At 43.6% G+C, this 25,096-nt stretch overlaps 1 protein-coding gene across 1 annotated transcript in view; it reads right to left on the bottom strand.

Annotated features, from left to right (window-relative positions):
* Nucleotides 1-25,096, bottom strand: part of SBF2 (SET binding factor 2) — a gene marked incomplete in the record, with an annotated part of 632,543 nt that overhangs the window by 81,000 nt on the left and 526,447 nt on the right. The window contains 6 exon segments of the mRNA XM_077453547.1: nucleotides 1,748-1,843; nucleotides 5,617-5,757; nucleotides 6,428-6,624; nucleotides 15,125-15,320; nucleotides 17,630-17,766; nucleotides 17,882-18,057. Coding sequence (XP_077309673.1) covers nucleotides 1,748-1,843; nucleotides 5,617-5,757; nucleotides 6,428-6,624; nucleotides 15,125-15,320; nucleotides 17,630-17,766; nucleotides 17,882-18,057 — 943 coding nt within the window.

Below are 25,096 nucleotides of genomic sequence, written 5' to 3' on the forward strand. Positions count from 1 at the left end.
GTGTCCATTGACCCATGGATGCATATGTGCGGTGTGTGGGTGTTAAACACAGGAATCCTGAATGCTGCTGTCCCATCCAAATAATGTATGGTGTGTTATATGGCCTCAGCCAGCGTTACTCCACTGAGCATGCGTGTAACACACCAAACATGGGTTTTCTGGTTGCCTTTTATCAATGCCACTGGATGTGACACTTTGAATGCCGGTGCCCCTATACCTGAGGACCTGCTTGAAGCAGCGCTGCAAAGCTTTTCAGATCACAGTGTGGGCATTAAAGATGCAAATATGCATTACGTAGGCAGCAACAGGTTAAAAAGCCATTTTTATACAAATTGTTAATGGTGCCCCCTCCCAAAATAAAGAAAATACTCATCTCGACCCTGGCCTCCGATGCTTCTGGGAGGAAAAGGTAACAACATTGAGCCAACAGCTCAAAATCCTGCAAGTATGCACTTCTCCTAATCGAAAGGATGCATTCTTGTGGAATTGTAAGCTTCCAGCTCTGCCAGGAGGAATGGTGGCATTACAAGTGCTTCCCAGAAGCATCTGAGGCTGAGAGGAGGCAAAAAATTATTTTTTAAGTTGGCAAATGGCTTTCTTTCACAATAATTGTCAATGATGTTTACGTAACGTATTTTTTTCAAATGGATAGGACACAAGGTTTCCAACATGTTTGCATAACACATACTCAGGGTCTTCACCATATTAACAAACCCTTGCTCAGATACCCGAGATGAGGTGTAATGGTAAAGTGGGGTAAAATGGTAACATTAAAGGGAACCCCTGCATTAAAAATTTGTGACGACCTTTACAACGCTGGTGAAAACCGCAGTCCACATGGACACTAATGACTTTCTAAAGGCATTTGGGTTGAGGGAGTGAGGGAAGCAGTGTACTAGCAAACCAGCAGACCTTACCTTTGCCATGGAAGGTCTGCTTTAAGAAAACTGTAGACAGTGACACAGGGGGGGGGGGGGGGTTGATTTACTAAAACTGGAGAGTGCAAAATCTGGTGCAGCTGTGCATGGTAGCCAATCAGCTTCTAACTTCAGTTTGTCCAATTAAGCTTTGACAAAATAACCTGGAATGCCCTGTACACACGGTTGGACTTTCCGATGGAAAACGTGCGATCGGATCTTGTTGTCAGAAAACGAGTTCCGAGCACCGAGTTCAGAACGATCGGATTTTCCCACAACTTTGTGCGACCGTGTGTAACAAGTTTTAGCCAAAATGTTGTCATCGGAATGTCTGACCGTGTGTACAGGGCAGAAGATGATTGGTTTCTGTGCAGAGCTGTACCAGATTTTCCACACTCCAGTACGTCAACCTCATAGTAGCAAACATACTGAGAAAAAAAAAAAAAAAAAGATTCTGGGTTCACATACACTTTCGTGCCTATTTATAAATGTTTTCACCCAGGATTTACACATTTTCCAAATTTAATCCAAATAAAAAATTTGTGACTCCTGGGTGAAAACATTAGAGCCCTTTAACTAGAGTGGTCAGGGTCAGGATGTGTGAAATATCTGTAATGATTTGTCTGGTTGATTGCAATGTCAAAACCCATCACATTCTTATCTACTCTGAAGTTTGTAGATAAGCTCTAAATTAGGATGATCCACCAGTGTATCCTAAATTGTATAAATGATGACAATGTAAACTTGTACAAAATCCTTGATTGCCCCCCCAAGAACCGCCTTACTAGCCCCACTGAGATCTTCATGAAATGGGGGCTTCACTTACTAACCTCCTCGGGAAAAGCTATTGGACGGACTGCCATCCAAATGTCCTGGCACAACATGTTTAACCATACTGCTCATTCGGTAGCTCTTTCTGGCACTGCCTGAGGTCATCCAAACAGACAGACAACAAAAACGATAACAAATAAAAAAAACATGTTATAGGCAACACAACAATGGAATGCAAACATGAAAAAGTTATGGGTTTCTGGAGTGCGTATTATAGGGGTTGGTCCACCTAGAACCTGATACCTCGGTTATGGCATATGCTGATGGGATAATTGATAAGCTGGAATTCTCAGCCCCACCCACCCGCCATTGTGGAGCTGCTGGATTTTCGTAGGTCATCCACCTTACCACAGATTTTACTCAAGAGTCATAGGACCCATTTATACTTCTGAGATTTTTGGTGCAGTTTAAAGCCTCGTTCACACAGGGTATCCTATAACATATGCCCATGCGAGGACCATGTTTACCCACACAGGAATGTGCAGGTGTTCTGTGCATCCCTGTGGAGGCAGTCCCATTCAAGTCAATTGGGTCAGTCAGCATTCCCAATTTGAGATCCGTGTGGTTGCCAATGTATGTTTGGGGATGAGCACCCGCACGAACGTCTACGCTGAGGGCGCACCGGTCCAGTCACATGATCAAGTCCCAATATTGGCTTTTATGTAGAGGAGGTGACAGCCGACAATGGATGGCCCATAATAAGCCTATGAGCGATGTTGACGCCCAGGTTCTGCAGCTGATGTCGGCGCTGGGACCCAATAATGTGACCAGACCAGAGTGACTTTAGAGTAGGTAAGTATTCAGAGCTTTCCTTTTGCAGCAGTGGTTTCCAAACTGCGGCCCTTTGCTTACCTCTATGCAGCCCTTGGGACACAGTTCTTCCCACTCAAGGCAATATTTCTCTTACAGACAGTGGGGAATTATTCTTGCTGCTGACACCAATGACAGGGCACTATTCCTCCCACTGACACCAATGACAGGGCACCATTCCTTCCACTGACACCAATGACAGGGCACTATTCCTCCCACTGACACCAATGACAGGGCACTATTCCTCCCACTGACACCAATGACGGGGCACTATTCCTCCCACTGACACCAATGACAGGGCACTATTCCTCCCACTGACACCAATCACAGGGCACTATTCCTCCCACTGACACCAATCACAGGGCACTATTCCTCCCACTGATACCAATGATGGGGCACTATTCCTCCCACTGATACCAATGATGGGGCACTATTCCTCCCACTGACACCAATGTTGGGGCACTATTCCTCCCACTGACACCAACGGTGGGGCACTATTCCTCCCACTGATACCAATGTTGGGGCACTATTCCTCCCACTGACACCAACGGTGGGGCACTATTCCTCCCACTGACACCAATGATGGGGCACTATTTCTCCCTCAGACACCAATGATGGGGCACCATTCTCTCTACTGTAAACTGGCCCTTTATTTAGAAAGTTTGGAGACCTGTGATATAGGCAGCCCTAGTTTTAACCTTTCCCTATTCTATCGAATACAAAAAAAAAAAAAAAAAGTTTTGTCTTTACATACACCTTTACAATGCATGGCAAAAGACATGGATTGATAATTGCAGAAGTATAAATAGAGCTTTGCTCTCAATGTTGAATTCTGTATTTTATGACCCTCTCACTTGATCATGTTGGGAAGCAGCACAGGGAATTTAGGGACAGAGGAATCACAAGAAAGAACACAAGACAGTCACTGATTCATGGCATTGGCATCCAGCCAGAACTGAAATATCGGTTTTAGGTGGACTGACCCCGTTGAATCCCAGCACCATTGGTATTCCCCATGAGAACGGTTAACACATGAAAGTCGTGTGCTGACACGATTAGCGGATTAGGTGTGGCGACTGCGCTGGCTGTTAGGGGAAGCGAAGCATGCATGGGTTTCTGATGGGTGCACTTCACAGCTGCAGATTGTATCAAGAGTAACTAAGCCGATTAGGCCGGCAACTTTCCAGAGTCACATGTCGCCCCGTCCGCGGTCACCTCTCTGTGAACTGACCTGAGAAGTGGCACATGACGACTGACAGGGGGATGAAAAGTCAGAAGTGGTACACTGTGAATAGTGTACTTGTACCCAGTGGAGTCTATGGAATAATTAAAGAGTACCTGTTGGTGTACATAATACTGTCCATGGTTTTTTCATTCATTCTATGGTACTGATACTTTCCCAGCAATGGGAAGAGAATAACATTCCTCCTTGCGAAGGGAGAAATGTTGATCAATCAGGGACCATTAACAATTAAATGACTGGTTGTGGCACGTTAATGGACACGTGTTCATGTCCATTGTATTAAGGCAGCCCATTCATTATGAACGGGCTGTCAATACATTTTAACGGATGCAAAAAACCTGCATGACTCCTTTATGTACAATGCAGTGCACCAGTATATGAATTTTGGTTTGCTGTGGTGCTTTGGGTGTGGTTTATAGGGTACCGTACAAATGCGTTGGAGGTGCCATTTATAATGAATGTCACCACAATGCACATAGAGCAGGTTTGTTGCAATGCATTGCGGCAACGTGTGCTAATGGCCCTTAAAGTGTAACCTCACTTGATCTTTACTGCCGTCCATGATCCTAATGGGGAAACCTACTTCCTACTGAAACAGCCAGTGCTCTGTTATAAGCTTAAGTAGCTGCCTCTGCTTTCTCTAATGCGCTTTCCATAGCCTGCATTGCAGTCCACTAGGTTGCTAGTGACACCAAAATGCTGATAACACTATGCAACAATGCTTTCCCCTTCCTTATGTTCCTAATAAGAATTGATTCTCCCTAAAGGGGAGGGGAGATCTCCTTGTCAGAACCACGGACATCAGTAAATGGACTGGGCAGTCACTTTAAGTGAACCTGTGTTTTCCCTATTCAGGGCAAAGCAACAGGTTTGTATACCGTGGCCTTAAAGCCAGAGAATGCATTACCGAGATGCACAGGTAAAGGTGGAGCAGGTTGCCAAAATGCCCATCCAGATTGATGCATGCATCAAGTAAAAGACGCCATCATACCAGAGGACCCAAGATCGGCTTCAGCCTGCAAGTGTGTGCCAAAAGGCCACATCCACTGACACATTTCGCCCTGTGTCAGGGATGAAGCCTTTTGGTGGAGACTTCCAGGCTGAAACCCATATGGATTCCTATGCTATGATGGCTGGTTGGGAGAGCAACATCTCTTTTATGTGAGGTTTACTTACCAACCACCCACTGCAGCTGTAGGTACATAATTTCCCTTCTCCTTGCCAATCACCACTCTGTTGGGCCAGGAGTGAAGAGGAACACTCAGTACCTTAATGGTATGGACAAGCATGTGACTACTCATTCACCTCCCTAAATGGCAGCTGAGGATGTCACATGGGGGCAAAAAGTCCTCAGCTATGTGTAAGCTCCAGGGGCCAGCATACTCCAGATGTATGTTCAGGAGAAGGACAATTGAGCCTGTATTCATAGGCATTCAAAGACAAAGGCCCTGCCAGGAGGGGGTAAGTGGGTTGGTAGTATAAGTCTCCAGCAGGGTGTTTATACGTTTCTGGTATACCCTGGTGTCATCCCCTACTTGATAATTTGCATAGAAACTTCAGGTAGAGTCCAGCACTGAAGAATCAACTGACACCTGAATCTGCCAAAGACCTATAATGGACTCCAGGCCCTGAGGCACAAACCACAGAGGTCCTATGAAATGCCCAGCCATGTGTTCCCTATGTCTGAGGGTACAGTACCAAACAATGCTACTGGAAGTGGTGTTGATGGCTGCACAAAAGTGAGCAGAACACCCTGGGCATCTTGCACAGTCAAGAAATACCTGGAATCATGTATGACACGTCAGCAGGCTGTACCTGGTGATAAGGCCAAGGTAGGCCTGATGGTCATGGTGCTTCCTCCATTGGACTTGTAGTGGACAGAGATAACATTCAGCAAAGCCTGTAAATACTTTTCCTGCTCGATGCTGCTTGATGACTCAAGAGATGAGGCTGGAGCTAAAGAGTGACAAAGCGCAATTAATTATATCACTAAAATTGACATCAGTGACCTACCAAAGCAATCATCATACCCTCCTCCTTTCTACTGGCCTCCAGGTCTGAGTGTTTGTACCCTCCTCTTTTCTACTGACACCCAGGACTGCGTGTCTGTATCCTCCTTCTTTCTACTTGCCCCCAAGACTGAGTGTCTGTACCATCCTCTTGTTTACTGGCCTCCAGGACTGAGTGTCTGCACCCTGCTCCATTCTACTGGCCTCCAGGACTGAGTGTCTGCACCCTGCTCCATTCTACTGGCCTCCAGGTCTGAGTGTTTGTACCATCCTCTTTTCTACTGACACCCAGGACTGAGTGTCTGTGTCCTCCTTCTTTCTACTGGCCTCCAGCACTGAGTGCCTGTACCATCCTCTTTTTTACTGGCCTCCAGGACTGAGTGTGTCTGTACCATCCTCTTTTTTAGTGGCCTCCAGGACTGAGTGTCTGTACTATCCTCTTTTCTACTGGCCTCCAGGACTGAGTGTCTGCACCCTCCTCCTTTCTACTGACATCCAGGATTAAGTGCACCCTCCTGCTTTCTACTGATCTCCAGGACTGAGTGTTTGCACCCTCTCCCTTTCTTCTCTCCTCCAGGACTGACTGTTTTCACCCTATTCTGACCCCTGGCACTCACCAGTAGTGTGCGTATTCTGTGATTTAAAGAGCCCAACAACAGTCTTTCCGTGGAAGCCCCCAGACCGAAGCAGGATAGCGTTTGTTTTGGAGTTTTTCCAGGAGACCACTGGCAGTCTGTTATGGCGATAACACCTGGCAACTTTCTGCAGACTGCTGTCCTGTACCAACTGCGGCACAACTAGGAGACCGGGGTAACTGGAAGAGGAGAAATAAAAAAGCGTTATTTCACAGATGGCAGACAGCAGAGAAATGTTAACATTGTTAAAGGGACGAAGAAATCAAAATATGAAAGCACTCAATCCCAGGACACTGCTAAAAGTAAATTTTATGACCACAGATGTTTACTGTAATAATTAATGCCTGTCAATCACTGAAGTCACATCTCACCAGCCTTGCAGCACTTACCAAAAATATGTTCTAGTTTTCCTTAGATGAAATGCAGAGACTCAAGATGATGGTTTGTTTGGTACTTCTGGGTATGAATGAGCATGGGACAGTCCAAGTGATTGTCCCAGAACTTTCACATTGGGGGGGGGGGTTTGCAGAGAGTATTCTGAGCTCTGTGCCTTTCTTCGTAGAGTAGCAAGGGAGCGAAAAAAAAAGTCAAGTATGTGCAGCTGGGAGGCCATTTAAAGAACCGGTTGCTTTGCCCTACATAGCACCATGAAATCCAGATCGTGTAATTAGAATGGTCATAGACAGCGCTGGCTTCGGGAAGGAGAACAAGCCATTGATTTGTTATATTACAGTAACAACAAGCACTGGTAAAATCTCCGTTATTCAATGCAGCAGTGCCATATTTTGGCAGGTGTAGGTGGTCTTTGGCCATAGCCCAAGTCTGTTTCTACTAGGCAGCAAAGCCTCTCCATGTATCGCCCTTGCCAGAACCTGCAGCATCAAGTTGACAAACTCATAGCCCAGAGAAGATGGTGTGTCCATGACAGTCAGGCAGTGAACGTGGTGCTTGGAAGCCACAAGACATTAAAAATCAGGAATAAGCGCGACTGCCATTAGTTCCTGTTTACAAAATGAGTAAAGGGTGCAGTTCTTAGGCCCCATGCACAGTGAGCATTTAACTGTATGAGGCTCCTGCATTTAGATGCAGGCAGAAGGCATAGGTACATCATCTAGCCCAATGCTTTTCTACCATCTAATCTCAGCCAAGGCACGTGAGAATCAAACAATCTCGAGGCACACCAGTCTGAACGCTCATCGCACCAGGAGGTGATTCTGAGTACACATGCTTTTTTGTGTGTTCCCCTCCTTGCACAACCCCAACAAATCTATCCTCCTAGCACAACCCCCACACCCAAACCCCCACCAGTCTTCCTCCCAGCATAAACCGCCGCAAATCCCCCCCTCCTAGCACAACTCCTCCAAATACCCACTTCTAGTACAACCCCCCAACCACATCCCATTCCACCCTCAGAGCACAATCCCCCACCTAAATCACCCTCCCAGTACAATCCCCCAAAATCCCCACTCATAGCACAACCGCCCCCAAAATCCCCCCTGCTTGCACAACCCCTCACCTGCTCCCAAATCCCACACATAGCACAATTAGCACCCAAATCCCCCTCTTCCTTACAGTAGTGACAGCAGCCAGAACCAGGAGTAGGTGTGGGTTGTGCCTTCTATCCCACCTCCCAAGCTCCACTCTTTCCTGAGATCTCAGTGATCAACGATTAACAGGAGGGAGAGTGCACAGATACACCTTTGTACAGAGGAGGCAGAGAGCTGTGCCCCTCCCACCTCCCTCAGTTCCTCTCTGTACTCTTACCGGCAAGTCCTTAGCAACCGATGACGTCATCGGTTGGCAGGCCGCAGTCGGGTGGCCAGCTCAGCTCTTTTGCCGGCAAGAGTACAGAAAGGAGTTTTGGGCTCTCTGTACACAGGAATTAACCGTGTGCTCTCCATCCTGTTGCACAGGAGCTACCAGAGGATCACTCAGATTGGGCTGTTGATGCGGCACCCCTCTCATGCACCGGAGCTAAGCACCATGTGTATATTGTATCTTTTAGGTACTGACAATACTTTCCCTTTTCACTGTTTATTTTTGAGCCTGGAGATCTGCTTTTATTCAAGTAATGTCTGCTGTACAAACGTGTAGGCACAATGCCTATAGTTTGAGTTTCTTTTGTGTTAGGTAGGTAGTTGTCTGCCCAGGTTTGGGAAAGGGTTGTTAGTATCTCAGTTCCTGGGCTTTTTGTATTGGGCCACCTTCCACCCAATGTTATACATATATAAGGGGAAGGTCCGGTTCGGGCATGCTTGGAAAAGAAGAGAGAGTCTAGCGGGAGCTTGAGGGAGAGGAAATGCCACAGTTCACTTAATCCAAGAACCCAAGGAACAGCATGTAATCAGAACAAGATGTTGGTGTTTTCCGGTGGACACTACCAGGTATTGCCTAGGCAGCCACCATCGTTAGCCATTTTAGGTTCTGGACTTACTTATGCTCATTTTTTCTCTGCCATGAGAAATACAGTAAAGGGTTTTAAATTGTTCAAAGCCTGGTCGGAGACCATTTAAAGGGGTTCATTATGTTTTCTGGTGTATGAAAGAACAGGGTCAGTAAAGCGCATGTGGGGTACGAAGCAAAAGTACTACAGAAGATCTACTTGGCAAGACAAGCAGGAGTAGGAATGCAGTTACTTTGGGTAACCAGAAACTACTGCAAGGTACATGCGTCCAGTCATGAAGTGTGGTACATGATGTAGGTGATGGGTTCTCCAGTAGTAAGGGGATCAGTGTTACATAGCTAGTCTAGTTGGGGGGGGGGGGGGGGAAGACACAAGTCCATCTAGTTCAACCAGAAAAAGGGAGAAACTTTTTTTTTAAATATAATTCTATATACACAATCCTAAACCCTTCCTGATACCCCAAGAGGCAATTGGATAATCCCTGGATCAACTTTACCTATAAAATGTTAGTACCCAGTTATATTATTTACATTTAGGAATTAATCCAGGCCTTTGGAAAAACAATCTACTGAGCTGGCCAGAACCACCTCTTGAAGGAATCATTTCCACATTTCCCCAGCTCTTACCGTGAAGAAACTTTTAGTTATTTGGAGATTAAATCTCTTTTCCTCCAGACATAAAGAGTGCCCCCTTGTCCTCTGTGGTGACCTTAAAGCGAATAACTCAACACCAAGTTCACTATATGAACCCCTTATATATTTGTACATGGTGATCATATCCCCCCTTAATCTCCTGTTCTCAAGAGAGAATAAATTCAGTTCCTCTAATCTTTCCTCATAGCTGCGCTCCTCCATGCCTCTTATCAGTTTGGTTGCCCTTCTCTGCACTTTTTCCAGTTCCCCGATATCCTTTTTGTGTACCCAAATCTAAACTGCATATTCCAGATGTGGTCTTACTAATGATTTGAACAGGGGCAGAACGATAGCTCTCTCTCTGGAGTCCATACCTCTCATACTAGAAAGGATTTGGCTTGCTTTGGAAACTGCAGCTTGGCATTGCATGCTATTATTAAGCTTATGATCTACCAGAGCACCCAGATCCTTCTCCACCATTGGTTCTGGTCCCCTCCCTAGTGGTCAGATCTAAAAAGTATCTGGGACTGAACCATGGTATGGAGACCTCATGGACCTGGTCACATGGTTCAGGAGAGGTTCACGCATGATGTCCAGTGAGGGGGCAGAAGTATGCTGGACTGTTGGAGTGGGCATTGGCTCAGCATGCCACATACATCAAGGGAAGGTGTGTAAGGACACGGGACAGCACTCTTAAAGCAGGATTCTGTACTTTTACTGCTGCACCCTGACCACGGCTCACCACGGCTCCAAGCTGGGGAACTGCCATAATGTCTGATTCTCACATGAACGCTGTCCCCACCAGGTCCCGGGAGGTGGCGAGTGCACACATATGCAAAAGGTACCTCCACGTGCAAGTCAAGTAGCTCTGCCCACAAGTGCACTAATAATTAAAAAGATGGACAATTTAGGAAATATGAACTGGTAAAAAGAAAAGAAAAATCACAGTAATTCACATAAGATACAATCTCTACACTCTAAAGGCCATAATAAACATACACACACGCACAGTTGTAGTGCAACAAAATTCAAAAACTTCTTTCTATACAAACACTATGTGCAGCAACCTGTCCATCTTGCTGTCATATATCTGGCTCTCACATGCTTCTTACAAGGAGGAAAATCTTCCTCTATGGAACTCTGTGAAAGGTCTTCTGTGCAGTAACATGAAAGTAAAACGTACATCAGAGCACGACAAAATATGACGGGAGAGTTAACTGAATCAAACATAATACAGAAAACATGAGCTTCGATTTGTTGTGTGTGATAATTCCGCGAACGCCCTTCCTGGCACACATTGCGGGAGATCCTTGTCCAGGAACGTGGAAAGAAGTGAAATGAATCAAAAAAATGATTTAATAGGTCTAAAATTAAGTTTTCAAGGACTAAAAACTCTAAGTGAACCTTTCCATACCTCAAGCATGTAGACACGTTTTTTATTCCATTCTATCAGCTGTTTCAATTGGATCTCTGTCTTCTGCAAAATATGCATGCCAAGCAGACTAAACTGAAGCCATTGACACAAAGGTGAAAAAGTTTTTGCCCCCTTCCTGATTTTTTATTTTTTTTGCATATTTGTCACACTTAAATGATTCAGATCGTCAATGCTAAATCAAGACATGTACCAGTCTGGAAAGGGTTACAAAGCCATTTCTAAAGGCTTTGGGACTCCAGCGAAGGATGGTGAAAGCAAATATCCACAAACGGAGAAAACATGGAACAGTAATGACCCTTCCCAGAAGTGGCTGGCCGACAAAAATTACTCCAAGAGCACGACGACGACTCGTCCAGGAGGTCATAAAAGAACCCAGATCATCTAAAGAACTGCAGGACTCACTTGCCTCAGGTAAGGTCAGTGTTCATGATTCAACGATAAGAAAGAGACTGGGCAAAAATGGCATCCATGGGAGAGTTCCAAGGCCAAAGCCACTGCTGACCAAAAACAACACAAAGGCACGTCTCACATTTGCCAAAAAAAAATCTTTATTATCCCCAAGACTTTTGGGAAAACATTCTACGCACCGAGAAGACAAAAGTTTAACTTTTTGGAAGGCGTGCGTCCCATTAAATCTGGCGGAAAACTAACACAGCATTTCAAAAAAAGAACATCATACCAACGGGCACACGTGGTGTAGTATGATGGTCTGGGGTGACTTGCTGTAATTGATGGAACCATGAGTTCTGTGCTCTACCAGAAAATCCTGACAGGAGAATGTCCAGCCAGTTTGTGGCCTCAAGCTCACTTGGGTTATGCAGAAGGACAATGATCTGAAACACACCAACAAAGTCCACCTCTGAATAGCTCAAAAAAAAAAAAAAAAGAGAAGATTTTGGAGTGGCCTAGTCAAAGTCCGGACTTAATTCTAATTAAGATGCTGTGGTATGACCTTAAACAGGCCGTTAATGCTGGAAAACCCTCCAATGTTGGGTGTGAGTTAAAACAATTCTGCAAAAAAGAGTGGGCAAAATCCCTCGACAGTGAAAGACTCATTGCCAGTTATCGCAACTGCCGATTTCCGTTGTTACCGCCAAGGGTGGCACAACCACTTGCTAGGTCTAGGGAGCAATTACTTTTTTTACATGGGGCCAGTCAGGTTTGGACAGCTTTTTTCCCTTAATAAATGAAATCATTTAAAAACTGCATTTTGTATTTACTTGGTTTATCTTTGTGTAATATTATAATTTGATGATCTGAATCATTCAAGTGTGATAAATATGAAAAAAAAAAAAATCAGGAAGGGGCAAATACTTTTTCGCAGCACTGTATTGTTATATTATTTCAATTTCTTTCCTGACCCTTTTTAAGAATGTATCGGATACTATATGTTGAATGCATAATTGTTGCTTTTCAGTTACATGGTTTCCTACTATATGTGGTTCCCAACAGTAGCTGCGATTGGCTAGGCTGCATCTCTAATAAGGTGTGCAATCTACTCGGGTGAAGGCCAGCCAGTCCTGGGGGGTAATAGCGGGGGAGAGGGTTGTCTGCTTGTTTATTTGCTGCGCTCAGGCAGGATGGGGCTTGGGTTCCAGCATGCCCAGTCCATGCCTCTCCTGCTAGGAAATTAGCTGTTAATGATTTTCAATGTGTTCCTCTGGCCTGTGTAGGCTACGACATCAACTGTGATATGGTTGGTCCGGGTTCTTCTGCCAGTGATTTAGTTATAGATGAAACATATATATTACATAGTGGCTAATTCACTGCCAGAAGAACCAGGGTTGACCATGTCACAGTTAAAGCCGATGCATGCCCAGGCCAGAGCTTAGGCTGAAGCCCAGGTATGGATTTTATTGTATAGTTACACTGGTCCAGCTAGAACTAACATAAGTATACATATTCCATACTTATGAATGTGTTTGTTTGTCTACTTGCCATTGTGTTACACCTGAAGACTGAGCAACATTCACTCATCAGAGCTCTGATGAAGAAAGTATATCCTTCAAAATGTGTAAGCTAGTTGGGATCCTGAGGTGCCCCTGGGCTCTGAAGGTCGCCGAGTAGCATGAACTATTAGGCTACGAGTAGCTCAATAAGATCTCTATTCACACATGCGTATAATTTATGTGGATTTTTAAGAAATACTCTGGGATAATGCACTAGGCTGGTGCGTCCTCTTTTATTTGCATTTTATAGTCACTTCGGGAAGGAGGGGAATCTCGTCCAACCTCACAGCTAGGCTTAACCAGCATGTAGGAAAATGGGATCAACTACTACATATACTTCATCCTCTAGGCAACAAGAACCCAGAACATCATCTAAAGAACTGCAGGTCTCACTTGCCTCAGCTAAGGTCAGTGTTCACAATTCGACAATAAGAAAGAGACTGGGCAAAAATGGCATCCATTAGACAGTTCCAAGGATAAAGCCCAGAACATAGGAAAATGGGACCAAGAAAACCACATACTTCATCACCCATGGAGGAGAAACACATTAAGAAAAACGTAAGAAAGGTTTCTTATTTTATTATGCATTGTTTATCTAAAATACCCAACAAAAAAATCCCGAAATTATTTTAGAAGCACCCATAGAGTGAAAAAACACTGTGTATGGGACCTGAAGACAACATGTACTCATGTGGAAGAATTTAAAGCGGAAGTAAACTCTCCCACTCTGATGCTTCTTTTTATTTAGTCCATTATAATAAGTAATTATCAAACTATAGCCACTGTAATCCAGCCCAAATCACATATTACTTACTGTTCAAAGAAACTTTAAAAAAACTTGTTTCCAGGGGTAAGGCAGCGCCATCTTAAGTATTGTTTTCTGAGTTCACAATGGAGTGTATTTCCGCCCTTACATTGAGCACTTCCTGTACTGTTAACCAAGCCTCCTCCTCAATGCAACGTTTCTATGGCAACCCTGCCTCCCTGTTCATAGCGGACTTGTTTCATTTCATGGTATTTACTTGTGCTGATTACCTAGTGTTTGCCTGTGTGAGTCCTATCAGCTTCAGCTGATAAGACTGCAGTAATGCTGTCCGATGGCCTGCTTTACACTGTATGTGATGTCACATGGTCACATGGTGTGTAGGAGGAAGCTCTGAGTGATTATGCAGCCTCCTGGGAGTTCAGTGCTGTGTGCCGTAGGAAGTCCTGATAACAGACAAGCACATAGAGAGTGTGCCGTAAATCAGGGGAGATCTGGGCATGCTCAGTGACATCATTCTAAAGAACAAAAAGGATTACAACAATACTAAGCAAGTAAGGAGATATCTACAAGCAGTGTTCATTTAGGGTTTTTTATGCCAATTTACATGGGACAAAGTTGTGGGGGAGGGGTTACAACCACTTTAACAAAACAAAACTCACATGCAATAGAGGCACTGATACATTGAGCCATTATATATATATATATATATATCCATATATAGTTTAAATGTTATTGTCTCTCTTTAGATGATTGCTGTAACGTTTTCATGCCTCCTGACGAAGCTAACTTTGGTGAAACGCATCGACACATGAGGACCCCCTAATTGAATGTAAACCATGTCAACATCCATTGTTGTATGAACATATATATATATATATATATATATATATATATATATAGTTTATTTCATAAGCACAACTTTAAAATAGTTTTTAATGACAAAGATGCATACATGCTGTATGAATTTTTCTACCAATTATGTTGAGTAATAAAATTCTATGGTTTTATATACCGTATGATCTTTATACTCTGTCTCTGGTCTATATAGTCCGATTTTTCATTCCTTTTCCTTCTTAAGGAAATACAAGTCTATTATAAGGTGAAAGCTGAGCACTAACAAATATCTTTTTGTCTGATTAAATGAAAATTTGGCTAAAAAAAAACAGGACACAGCCAATTGTAAACATGGTAATGATGCTGAAATTATAACCCATTTCAAAGTCTAACAATTTTTCTGGAAATTTATTCCACAGATGTCCTAGTGATTCCAGTGTCCACCACATTTCACACGGATATCTTCTTTACATTGTATCCCATAAGTTCTTGTGCAAAATACATTCTGTTTGATATTTTACAGCTGTCAGTTGCAGAGAAAATAATTATTAGAAGCTGGCGATACCCAAAATTAACCAGAAACCATAGAAGTTCACTGAACTGGGTGAAAGTAGTACATCTTGGTCCAGGTCCAAAATAAACACACAGCCAGCACTCACCTCCGGCACAGGGAATACATCCTGTTCATGGCAGTCACTCGGAAATGTTCGGATTTGATCCGCGTGGAGCTGGCGCTGATGGTCCCCAAGGCCAGGCGCTGGTAGTCTCGGAAACAGGCCCGCTCCACTAGCTGCTCCATGGTGGACTTCTCCGACGCTTTCAAGGTTCCGCTCGGCAGCTCATTATCATCTGAAACTGAGCAGAGAGGGAGCAAAATATCACGGGTGTGTATTGATGGGGACGGGTCATTTAGGGCCTTCTATACTGGTGCATAACCTTAAAAGCGTACCTAAGGTGGAACATGAGCAAACGGTTGACCTATCAATGCAAACCCAAAAAGATCTTACCTTGTCAAAGTGAACCTCTTACCCCACTGAGAATACGTTTTTCTTTAAAAGATACTGATGATGGGAAAAAAATAAAAAAATGATAATAAAGGCCCAACTCCAGGCAAAAAAAATAAAAAATTCCCATGCAATGGGGCTGTGCTCGCACTACATGGGATTAACTGCTCAACTGTCTAGGGGTGAGGAGAAAGCTTATACTCACAGGATCCTTTGTTCCATCAGAAAACTGCACTCCACCATGGTCAAGCAGTGAACTGTTCCTGGTATGTGGAGCCTACTCTGGGCATGATGTGAGGAACAGCCCACAACTTAAGATCGCTGGAGCATGGGGTTGCCGAATCTGTATTTTCCTGGGGGGGGGGGGGGGGGGGAAATCGGAGGATTAGGTATATCTCCTTTCTCCTCGCCCCTAGACAAAAATGGTATGTTAACCCCTGCAGTGTGGATACAGCCCCACTGCATCGGAAAACGATTTTTTTGCCTGGAGATGGGCTTGAAGCTGCCATCACTAATCTCTTCTTCTGAAAATGTTTAGCTGCCTGGCTGTCAGGTGGATCCCATGGCGTTGTAATTTCTGAGTAGTTGACCACAACTGATTTACAAAGACCAGCCACACACAGAGGCATACAGGAAGCCCTGCCTGGGACCTGTGACGAGTTTCCGAGATGAGCTCAGTCACAGTGACTTCTCCCTGAGTAAGCCAGTCTCTAGGGTGAAACGCATCAGTGGCAGCCCAGGAGGGGTTTCCAGGGTGAAAAATAAAGTTTTATGAAAATGCTGACGCTAATCAGTGTGCGGTCGGTCTTTTAGATTCAGCCTTATATGGGGAGCGTAGATGAGCTTCATCCTGCCTGAATATTTTCTCCTTTGATAGCGGCATTCAATGCACACTTGTGATTGTTTTCTTTTTTTCTATTTCACTTGCTCTGGATTAGTGACTAAGAAAGTATTGAAGTCAGAGAGCCAGACAGTTAGCATTTTCAGAAGGAGATCAGCAGCCTCTAAAATAGACAATATTTATTTTCCCTGGCTGGAAGTGCTGCTGTGAATGGCTCCTCTCTGGTGTACCTCCCTAGCTAGCTATTAAGTGATTTATTTCCTTGTGGTTTGCGCTATTTTGTAGTGACCGGAGAGGCTTTTTATGCTGTAATATTGCTGGCATCTCCAAGTCCGGTTCTGAGCTGCATCCGGTGACAGAGCTCATCGGTCTTCTTTACCCACTTCCCACCCGGCCAATGCAGATATATGGCCGGGTGGGAGCCGTCTAAGGAGCCGGATCGCCTGCGCAGCGGCACGATCCCGATGTGCTCGTGTCACCCGGACACGGCGCATCTCAGATCGGCAGGAGGGCTCTGTGATTGGCCCTCCTGATCACATGACGGCCGTGTCCAATCACGGCCGTCATGTGATGTAAACAAACAGCCGGTTGCTAGGCAATCGGTTCCTCCTCTCCTCACACAGAAGTCATCGCTGAGGAGAGGAGAGCAGATCGCTGCAGCCGGCTGATGATCAGTGAGTATGGGCTGCTTTTTACTCACTGATCACCAGTCTAGTGTAAACACACCACACAGTATAAACACAGTCCCCACATATGTCCCCAAAACACACATGTCCCCAAATAATAAAAACACATGTCCCTAATAATAAAAACATGTCCTCCACATATGTCCCACTAAAATCACATGTCCCAATGATTATCTGCACACATATGTACGTGATCACCTGCACACATATGTACATGATCATTTGCGTACATATGTCCGTGATCACACAAACCAATTATTATACACTTAACGGAATTTTTTTTACCAAAAACATGTAGCAGAATACATTTTGGCTTAAATTTATGACAAAATTTGATTTTATTGGATTTCTTTTAAAATAGAAAAAAGAAAATATTGTTTTTTTTCCAAATTTCCTCTTTTTTTGCGCTTATATCGCAAAAAATAAAAAACGGAGTCGTGAATAAATACCACCAAAATAAAGCTCTATTTGTGCGAACAAAATGCTAAAAATTTTATTTGGGTACAGTGTAGCATGACTGCGCAATTGTCACTGAAAGCGCTAGAGCGATGAAAGCTGAAAATTGGGCTGGGAAGGAAGGGGGCGAAAGTACCCGGTATTGTAGTGGTTAAGTAATAAATGATCCCAACAAACCAGAAATGTCATCGTCTTCATTGCGGCTGCCTCGCTCCTCAATAATGGTTCCAGTCTTCTTTTTGGCAACGTATGGACGTCCGATTGTCATCTTCCCCGCACGTTTGGCCCCTTTTACAATGGTTTTAGAAAGTGTCCTGAAATAGTTAAGAGTCCCCAATCAGTTAAGGGCTATCAGCAGTTCAAGGTCCCACACACTGAATTTACGTGGGTTGTGGCTGCACCCTAGAAGGCACATATGGAAGTTCTTACCGGAATGAGGTGTTTTTTTCCTTCTGCTTCGGAAGGATGATAGGGGGCGCCGCCTGTCCTGCAGCAAAGGCAAACATGCTGAAGATGGAGACTGGATAGCGGAACTTCATCAGTTGCTTCTTGAAAAGGTCCACCATCTCCGGGCTGACCTCCTCATCAAATGCTACTTTAATCAGCTGTGTGAGACAAAAAGAAAAGACGTTCCTGAAATCAGACACCAGTAAAGTTTATTCCTTTGAAGAAGGAAGAGAAGAAAACCGCTGACTTCAATGGCTGTCTGTATGCCGCAACTGTAGGAAAATTGTGTGTGTTTTTTTCTTACGCTAGGCATATTTTATGCCTAATTATGCCTAATTACATGTACATGAGGTGTTAGCTTTAGGCCGGCCATAGACAGTTCAAATTTTGGCCAGCTCAGCAGGAACCGACCCAGATGGGAACGATGTATGGGCAGGCTGAAAGTACCAAGTTGAACGATGGATTACGTTGGGTGCAACCAGCCTGCTGGATTTACTTGTTTCCCCTGCCCTCCCTCCAGCCAGGAGAACACAATGTCTCAGCAGAAGGGATTCCCCTGTTAACACTGTCTGTGTTGATGGGGGAATCGTGCAAATTTTTTTGTCTCTGCAACACTTGGTTGCAGGAAAGAAATCTGCACCGTCTATGGCCTTAAAGGATACCTAAACACGAAAATTGTATATTTAAAGAGGGATTCCACCAAAAAAAAAAATATTAAAAGCCAGCAGCTATAAATACTACAGCTGCTGACTTTTAATAAATGGACACTCACCTGTCCCGGGTTCCAGCGATGCCGGCAGCCGAGGCCGATCGATCGCTCGGCTCTCGGCTGCTGCCGCCACCATTCTAGGTGAGGGAATCAGGAAGTGAAGCGAATCGGCTTCACTTCCCAGTTCCCTACTGCGCATGCGCGAGTCGCGCGGCGCAATAGGAAATCTCTGCGATGTCACCAGGACCCGTGTGTGTCCCAGCAGATAGCGCGGCAGGGCAGGAAATGGCGTAGACTCCCACGGGAGTCTATGCCCGGAAGTGGGTGTAAATACCCGTCTTTGACAGGTATCTCCACCCCCCTCCCCCCTGAAAGGTGTCAATTGTGACACCGGAGGGGGGGAGGGATCCGATCAGCGGAGGTTCCACTTTAGGGTGGAATCCCGCTTTAAGCTTACAGTCTATAGATGTGGTTACTGGCTTATTTTCCAACAGAAAATACCTGTTTATCTTGCCAAAAATGCTGCATCTTCCTGTGAGGTGCACCGAAGGTTATCTTCCTTCCCAGCTATATTCTGTAAACTATCAATTGCCCTGCCCTTCATTTAATAGAAATGAAGCGATAAGGACTTGTGTAGTCCATATCAAGAGAGCAGCCTAGGGTGACGACCATGGCTTCCTCCATAGACACAGTGAAGGGGTAATGTAGCCACCCAGGGACAGGACTATAAAGGTGAAAATAGACCTTGACAAAAACAAAAACAAATGTAGCCACCACTCCAGTTTGGGGTTTCGATATGCTTTAAAAAGGAAAATGCATCTAAAAATCTATATATCATAATAGAAAAAGAAAAACAAAAAAAGAAAAAGGAAAAATTACCAACAAAACAATCATTGGGTAGTGTAGAGGATTTTTCACTGATCTAAAGTATACAAGTGACTATTAACATGAGATACAAAATAAATTTAACTGTGGACCGTCGCCCTTGGACTTTATGGGTACACATGGGTTTTAGTAAAAAAAAAAAAAAATTTCTTTTTGCACAATATAAAATTAGAAAATCAAACAGTAGCATATTTGCAACGGTGTGTCGTTAGGGTAAGTGGCCCCTACAAATGTATACAACCATCACCACACTCTTTACTAGTCACTAGTACTGAAAAATGTAAATAAATGGGAGTGCCACCATCCCTTCATATAAGGCTTGACATGTTTTGCACAGTTCCACTTCTTCAGGAGCAGATGGTGCAAAAGTAGAGGTAAAAATGCTACCTATAACACAGAAAATATATCGGTAAACAAAGTTCAAAAAGAAAAGTGACAGTTTTTTTTTTTCTATTTTCCTACATTGAACTTTGTATAATGATGTACTACTATACTTACATTATTGCCACATTATTCGTTTTTCCTAATACGTTTTGTGTTCTAGGTAGAATTTCTTACCTCTACTTTTGCACTATCTTGTCCTGAAGAAGCGGAACTGCACAAAACATGTCGAGCCTTATTTGAAGGGATGGTGACACACCCATTTACGGAAATTTTTCAGCACTAGCGACCAGCAATGTGTGGTTATTATTGTATAAATTTGGTGGGGCCACCTATTCTATGCAAATATGCTGTTTGATTTTAATTGATTTTATATTGTGCAAAAATAAAGATATTTTTTACGAATTCGAGTGTTGTGTGCCCATAGAGTCCACAATTACATTTATTTTGTATCTTATATATCATAAAAATCAAAATCTATATTTAATTGATCAAGTCTGGTGTGTTGTGTCACCTGCTGCCGATTTAGCTCTCCTAGGGGTCCTTTGCAAGATATAAACATATCCAAGGCATTGCAAAAATCCCCCCACTGTAACGATTCCGTTTAAAATATTCATAGGCTAACTGGTCTGTAATTCCCAGGGATGTATTTTGGGCTCTTTTTAAATATTGGTGCTACATTGGCTTTTCTCCAATCAGCTGGTACCATTCCAGTCAGTAGACTGTCAGTAAAAATTAGGAACAATGGTCTGGCAATTACTTGACCGAGCCATCTGGTCCTGGTGATTTATTAATGTTAAGTTTCCCCAAGTCTAATTTTAATTCTGTCCTCTGATAATCATGGAGGTGCTTCCTGTGATATGTCATGAGGATAAACACTGCAGCCCCCTGATTCCCTCGTGAAGACTGAGGAGAAGAATAAATTCAATACCTTCACCATCTCCCCATCCTCTGTAACCAGATATCCTTCCTCATTCTTTAGGAGGCCAATATGGTCTGTCCTCCCTTTTTTACTGTTTACATACTTAAAGAATTTCTTGGGATTTTTTTTTTGCTCTCCTCCGCTATGTGTCTTTCATGTTCTATTTTAGCCGTCCTTATTACACCCTTACATTTCTTGTTGCATTCTTTATAAAGTCTGAATGCTGATGATGATCACTCTACCTTTTTTTTTGAAGGCCTTCTCCTTTGCTTTTATATGCATTTTTACATTGGAGTTAAGACATCCAGGACTTTTGTTCGCTCTTTTAAATTTATTACCCAATGGGATGCATTGGCTAATGCCCTTATTTAATATGCTCTTAAAGCAAACCCATCTCTCCCCCGCATTCTTTGTTCCTAAGATTTTATCCCAATTTATGCCTTTTAGTAAGTTTTGTAGCTTAGGGACGTTGGCTCTTTTGAAATTCAGTATCTTTGTATTCCCCTTATGTTTGCTATTTGTGTGATTTATACGGAAGCCAATTGATCTGTGATCGCTGTTACCTAAATTCCACATCCGTGATCAGGTCTGTATTGTTGGTAATCAGTAGATCTAGTAACGCTTTATTTCTATGTGGTGCATCTACCATCCGAACCATGAAATTGCCCTGCAAGACATTTAGGAACTGGCGAGCCTTAGATGAATGCTTGGTTCTTTCCACCCAGTCTATGTCTGGATAATTAAAATCCCCCATTACAATAACACTTCCCATCCTTGCTGCTAATCCAAATTGTGATAGGAGATCAGTCTCCCCTTCCTCCCTCAGGTTAGAGGGTCTATAGCATACTCCCAGTATTATTTTCCCCATTAGCTTCATCTCTTTGGAGCACTACCCATAAGGATTCCACCTCCTCCGTTGCTCCATTAGTGATGTCATCTCTCAGATTCACTTGTACATTATTCTTGATATATAGGCATACCCCTCTCCCTTTTTTATCCTCTCTACCCTTGCGAAAAAGGGTATACCCTTGAATGTTTGCCAGCCAAATAATGAGAGCTGTTGAACCAGGTCTCTGAAATTCCCACAAAATCCAAATCCTCCTCGTACAATAGTATCTCTAGTTCACCCATCTTGTCTGCCAAGCTCCTGGCATTGGTGAACATGCCATGTAGTTTAGACCGGTCGCATATTATCCTCTTATTGGGTGTTCCGAGATTGCAACTAGGACTTGCTACTATACTCACCTTGGGTTTATGTGCTTTGGTCAACCTACCACTAATGCAACCAATACTTCCCTCTGGAATATGTTCCGTGCTGACCATCTCTACCCCTGGAAGACCCCCCCCATCGCCTAGTTTAAAATAAAAAGTCATAAAATAGGTTCTTCTGAGGATTTTTACCACAGAAAGGTATGCTGGCTCGCTTATGTTTGTGAGATGCCAACAAGTGAAACCGAAGTTGTAAGTAGAGGCCAAGCATCTTATTGAGCAGAATAAGGGTAGGTGGGCCCTACAAATGTATACAATAACAACTGCACACTTTACTGGTCACTACTGGTTTACTGGTGCTGAAAAATGGCCATAAATGGGAGTGCCACCATCGCTTCATGTAAGGATCAACATATTTCACGCAGCTCCACTTCTTCAGGAGCAGATGGTGCAAAAGTAGAGGTAAGAAATGTTACCTATAACACAAAACATATATCCGTATACAAAGTTCAATATAAATATAATTTTTTTTATACTGAACTTTGAATACAAATGTATTACTCATATTATTGCACCATTATTCGTTTTTCTAATGTGTTTTGTATCATAAGTAGCATTTCTTACCTCTACTTGACCGGAAGAAGCGGAACTGCACGAAACATGTTGAGCCTTATGTGAAGGGATGGTGGCACTCCCATTTATGGACTTTTTCCAGCACTAGCGACCAGTAAAGTGTGTGGTTATTATTGTATAAATTTGTAGGGGCCACCTACCCTATGCAAATATGCTACTGTTTGATTTGCATTGATTTTATATTGTGCAAAAATAAAGATTTTATTTTGCCCGTAATGTCCACAATTACATTTATTTTGTATCTTATATAATCATAATAATCAAAATCTATAAATATTTAATTGATCAAGTCTGGTGGGCTGTGTCACCTGCTGCCGATTTAGCTCTCCTAGGGGTCCTTTGCAAGCTTTAAATATATCCAAGGCATTGCGCAAATCCACCCACTGTAACGATTCTGTTTAAAATCTTCATAAATAAGATTCCTCAGAGGATTTGTACCATAGAAAGATATGCCGGTTCGCTCATGTTTGTGAGACGCTGACAAGTGAAACCGAAGTTGTAAATAGAGGCCCAGCATCTTATTCAGCAGAACGTTATCTACACCTCCAATGCAATCTGACAAACAAGTCCATCGCTCATCTGTAGGTATGGAGGGGAAAACACCGCAAACTGAAAACACATTGAGCGACTCATCCAACCACAAATGTCTCCCAAGTCTCTGTGGAGTTTAAAATATTCAGGACGAGCCACTTCTTCTGTTATCAGACGAAAGATGAATGTAAATACCTCAACACAAACATGCAGATGTTACAAGAGAAGCGGTCACACCGCAGCAAACGTGCAAGCATGTCTATATGGTGCCAAACCCAAGACACGAAACCCACAGGCAATAAATATGACGGCTGTCCGTAATTCTACAACGTCAGCTAATAAATTGTGTCAGAGAGGCAGATTTGGCTGCCTGAGCTGGGCGAGGATTGACCAGAGTGACTTCATCTTGCTCCACTTAAATAGAACTCTGCGCCCCAAAAAAATTATGAGTGGTGCTTCCGCCACCCCCTCCACTGGCCAACATATTTAAAAGCAGTGTTCCAGCTGAAAAAAAATATTTTTTTAAAAGTCAGCAGCTACAAACACTGTAGCTGCTGACTTTTAATAAGGACACTTACCTGTCCAGGGAGCCCACGACGTCAGCCCCCAGAGGCCGATACGTCCATCGGATCGGGTGCAGGCAACACCATTCTATCTAAGGGAAACAGGCCGTTGAGCCTTGCGGCTTCACTGCTCATTTTCTACTGCGCATGCGCGAGTCTCTCGGCTCTTTGTGAATGGGCGGCTGTCTTCTGTGACACACACAGGTCCCAGAAGACAGCAAACCCAATTTCCCAGAACATCACACAAGGGATGAAGAGAAGGAATAGCTCCGCGGAGAAGGAAGTGGCAGATTAGGAAGACTGCCTAGCAACAGACGTTTCGGGTAAGGAAAAAAATTTTTTTTTCAAATGTTTTTCAAAAGAGCCTATTTATGTAATTTTTTTTTTTTTTGGGGTGGATCTCTGCTTTAACCATTTAAAGTCCAGATTTTTCAATGAGTTAGCGTGACTCAAAATGTGCTCTACCAAACAGTGGAGCGGAACGTTAAAGGGTTAAAGTAGAACTATAGGCAAAACTTTTTTTTTTTTCATTTTGGATAGAGTAAGAGAGGGTTATAACCCCCAAAATGTTTTTTTTTTTTTTTTAACATCTGTGTCCCATTGCCAAGATTATCCTTCACTTCCTTTCCCATAGCCAAACAGAAAGCAAGAGGATATCCATGCAAATTAAGGGAGTTCCTTGGGAACCCCCCAGGTCACCAGAACTAGTGTCCCTATGGGAAGATTTCCCTTCTATTACTTTTCTGGGGACAACCCAAAATTTGGGTTGTAAACTTCAATGATAATGGTAAACAGGACAAATAGAGAGGGTGAATCTCCCCATCAAGGGCCACAGAGAGCAATAAAAACTGACAGGGTTTCTAATCCCTCTCCTCTCTATCCAAAATGGAAAAAAAAAAAAATTCCAACACCAGACCAGGTTAGACACTTATCCAGCTTCTGCCTATTTGGAGCGCACACCGGCTCGGTGGCCACGAGCGGCACGCAACATCATTTCACTGAGCAGAGCTGTATGTGTTGGTGTCTCACAGACGGCCACAGAATGTGAGTACATGATTGTATTGTATATCTTGACGGCATTTTAATAAATTTATTACACAATGATCTTCTCCTTGGGTTGCTTCACATCATGCATGATGGTATGAGAAGTTATCTTCAGGTTGGAACATCAGAGGACTTTGTTGAAGAGGAGCCGATTAATACAGAGGATTCTTTGCATACAGCGTTTAGGCTGCTTTGTCAGCCACTTCTATCTGGTGAGTGCACACTTCACCTGGGGTGTGGAGAGAGCACTTACCACTTCACTCAGAGGAGGTCGTCATCACAAACAGTCACCTATGGTGGATGAAGTGGTGGATTGGGAC

Source organism: Lithobates pipiens, unplaced genomic scaffold (genome assembly GCF_037356315.1).
Source record: "Lithobates pipiens isolate NorthernLeopardFrog02 unplaced genomic scaffold, aLitPip1_a1.2 Scaffold_24, whole genome shotgun sequence".
In the NCBI taxonomy this organism is placed as follows: Eukaryota; Metazoa; Chordata; class Amphibia; order Anura; family Ranidae; genus Lithobates; species Lithobates pipiens.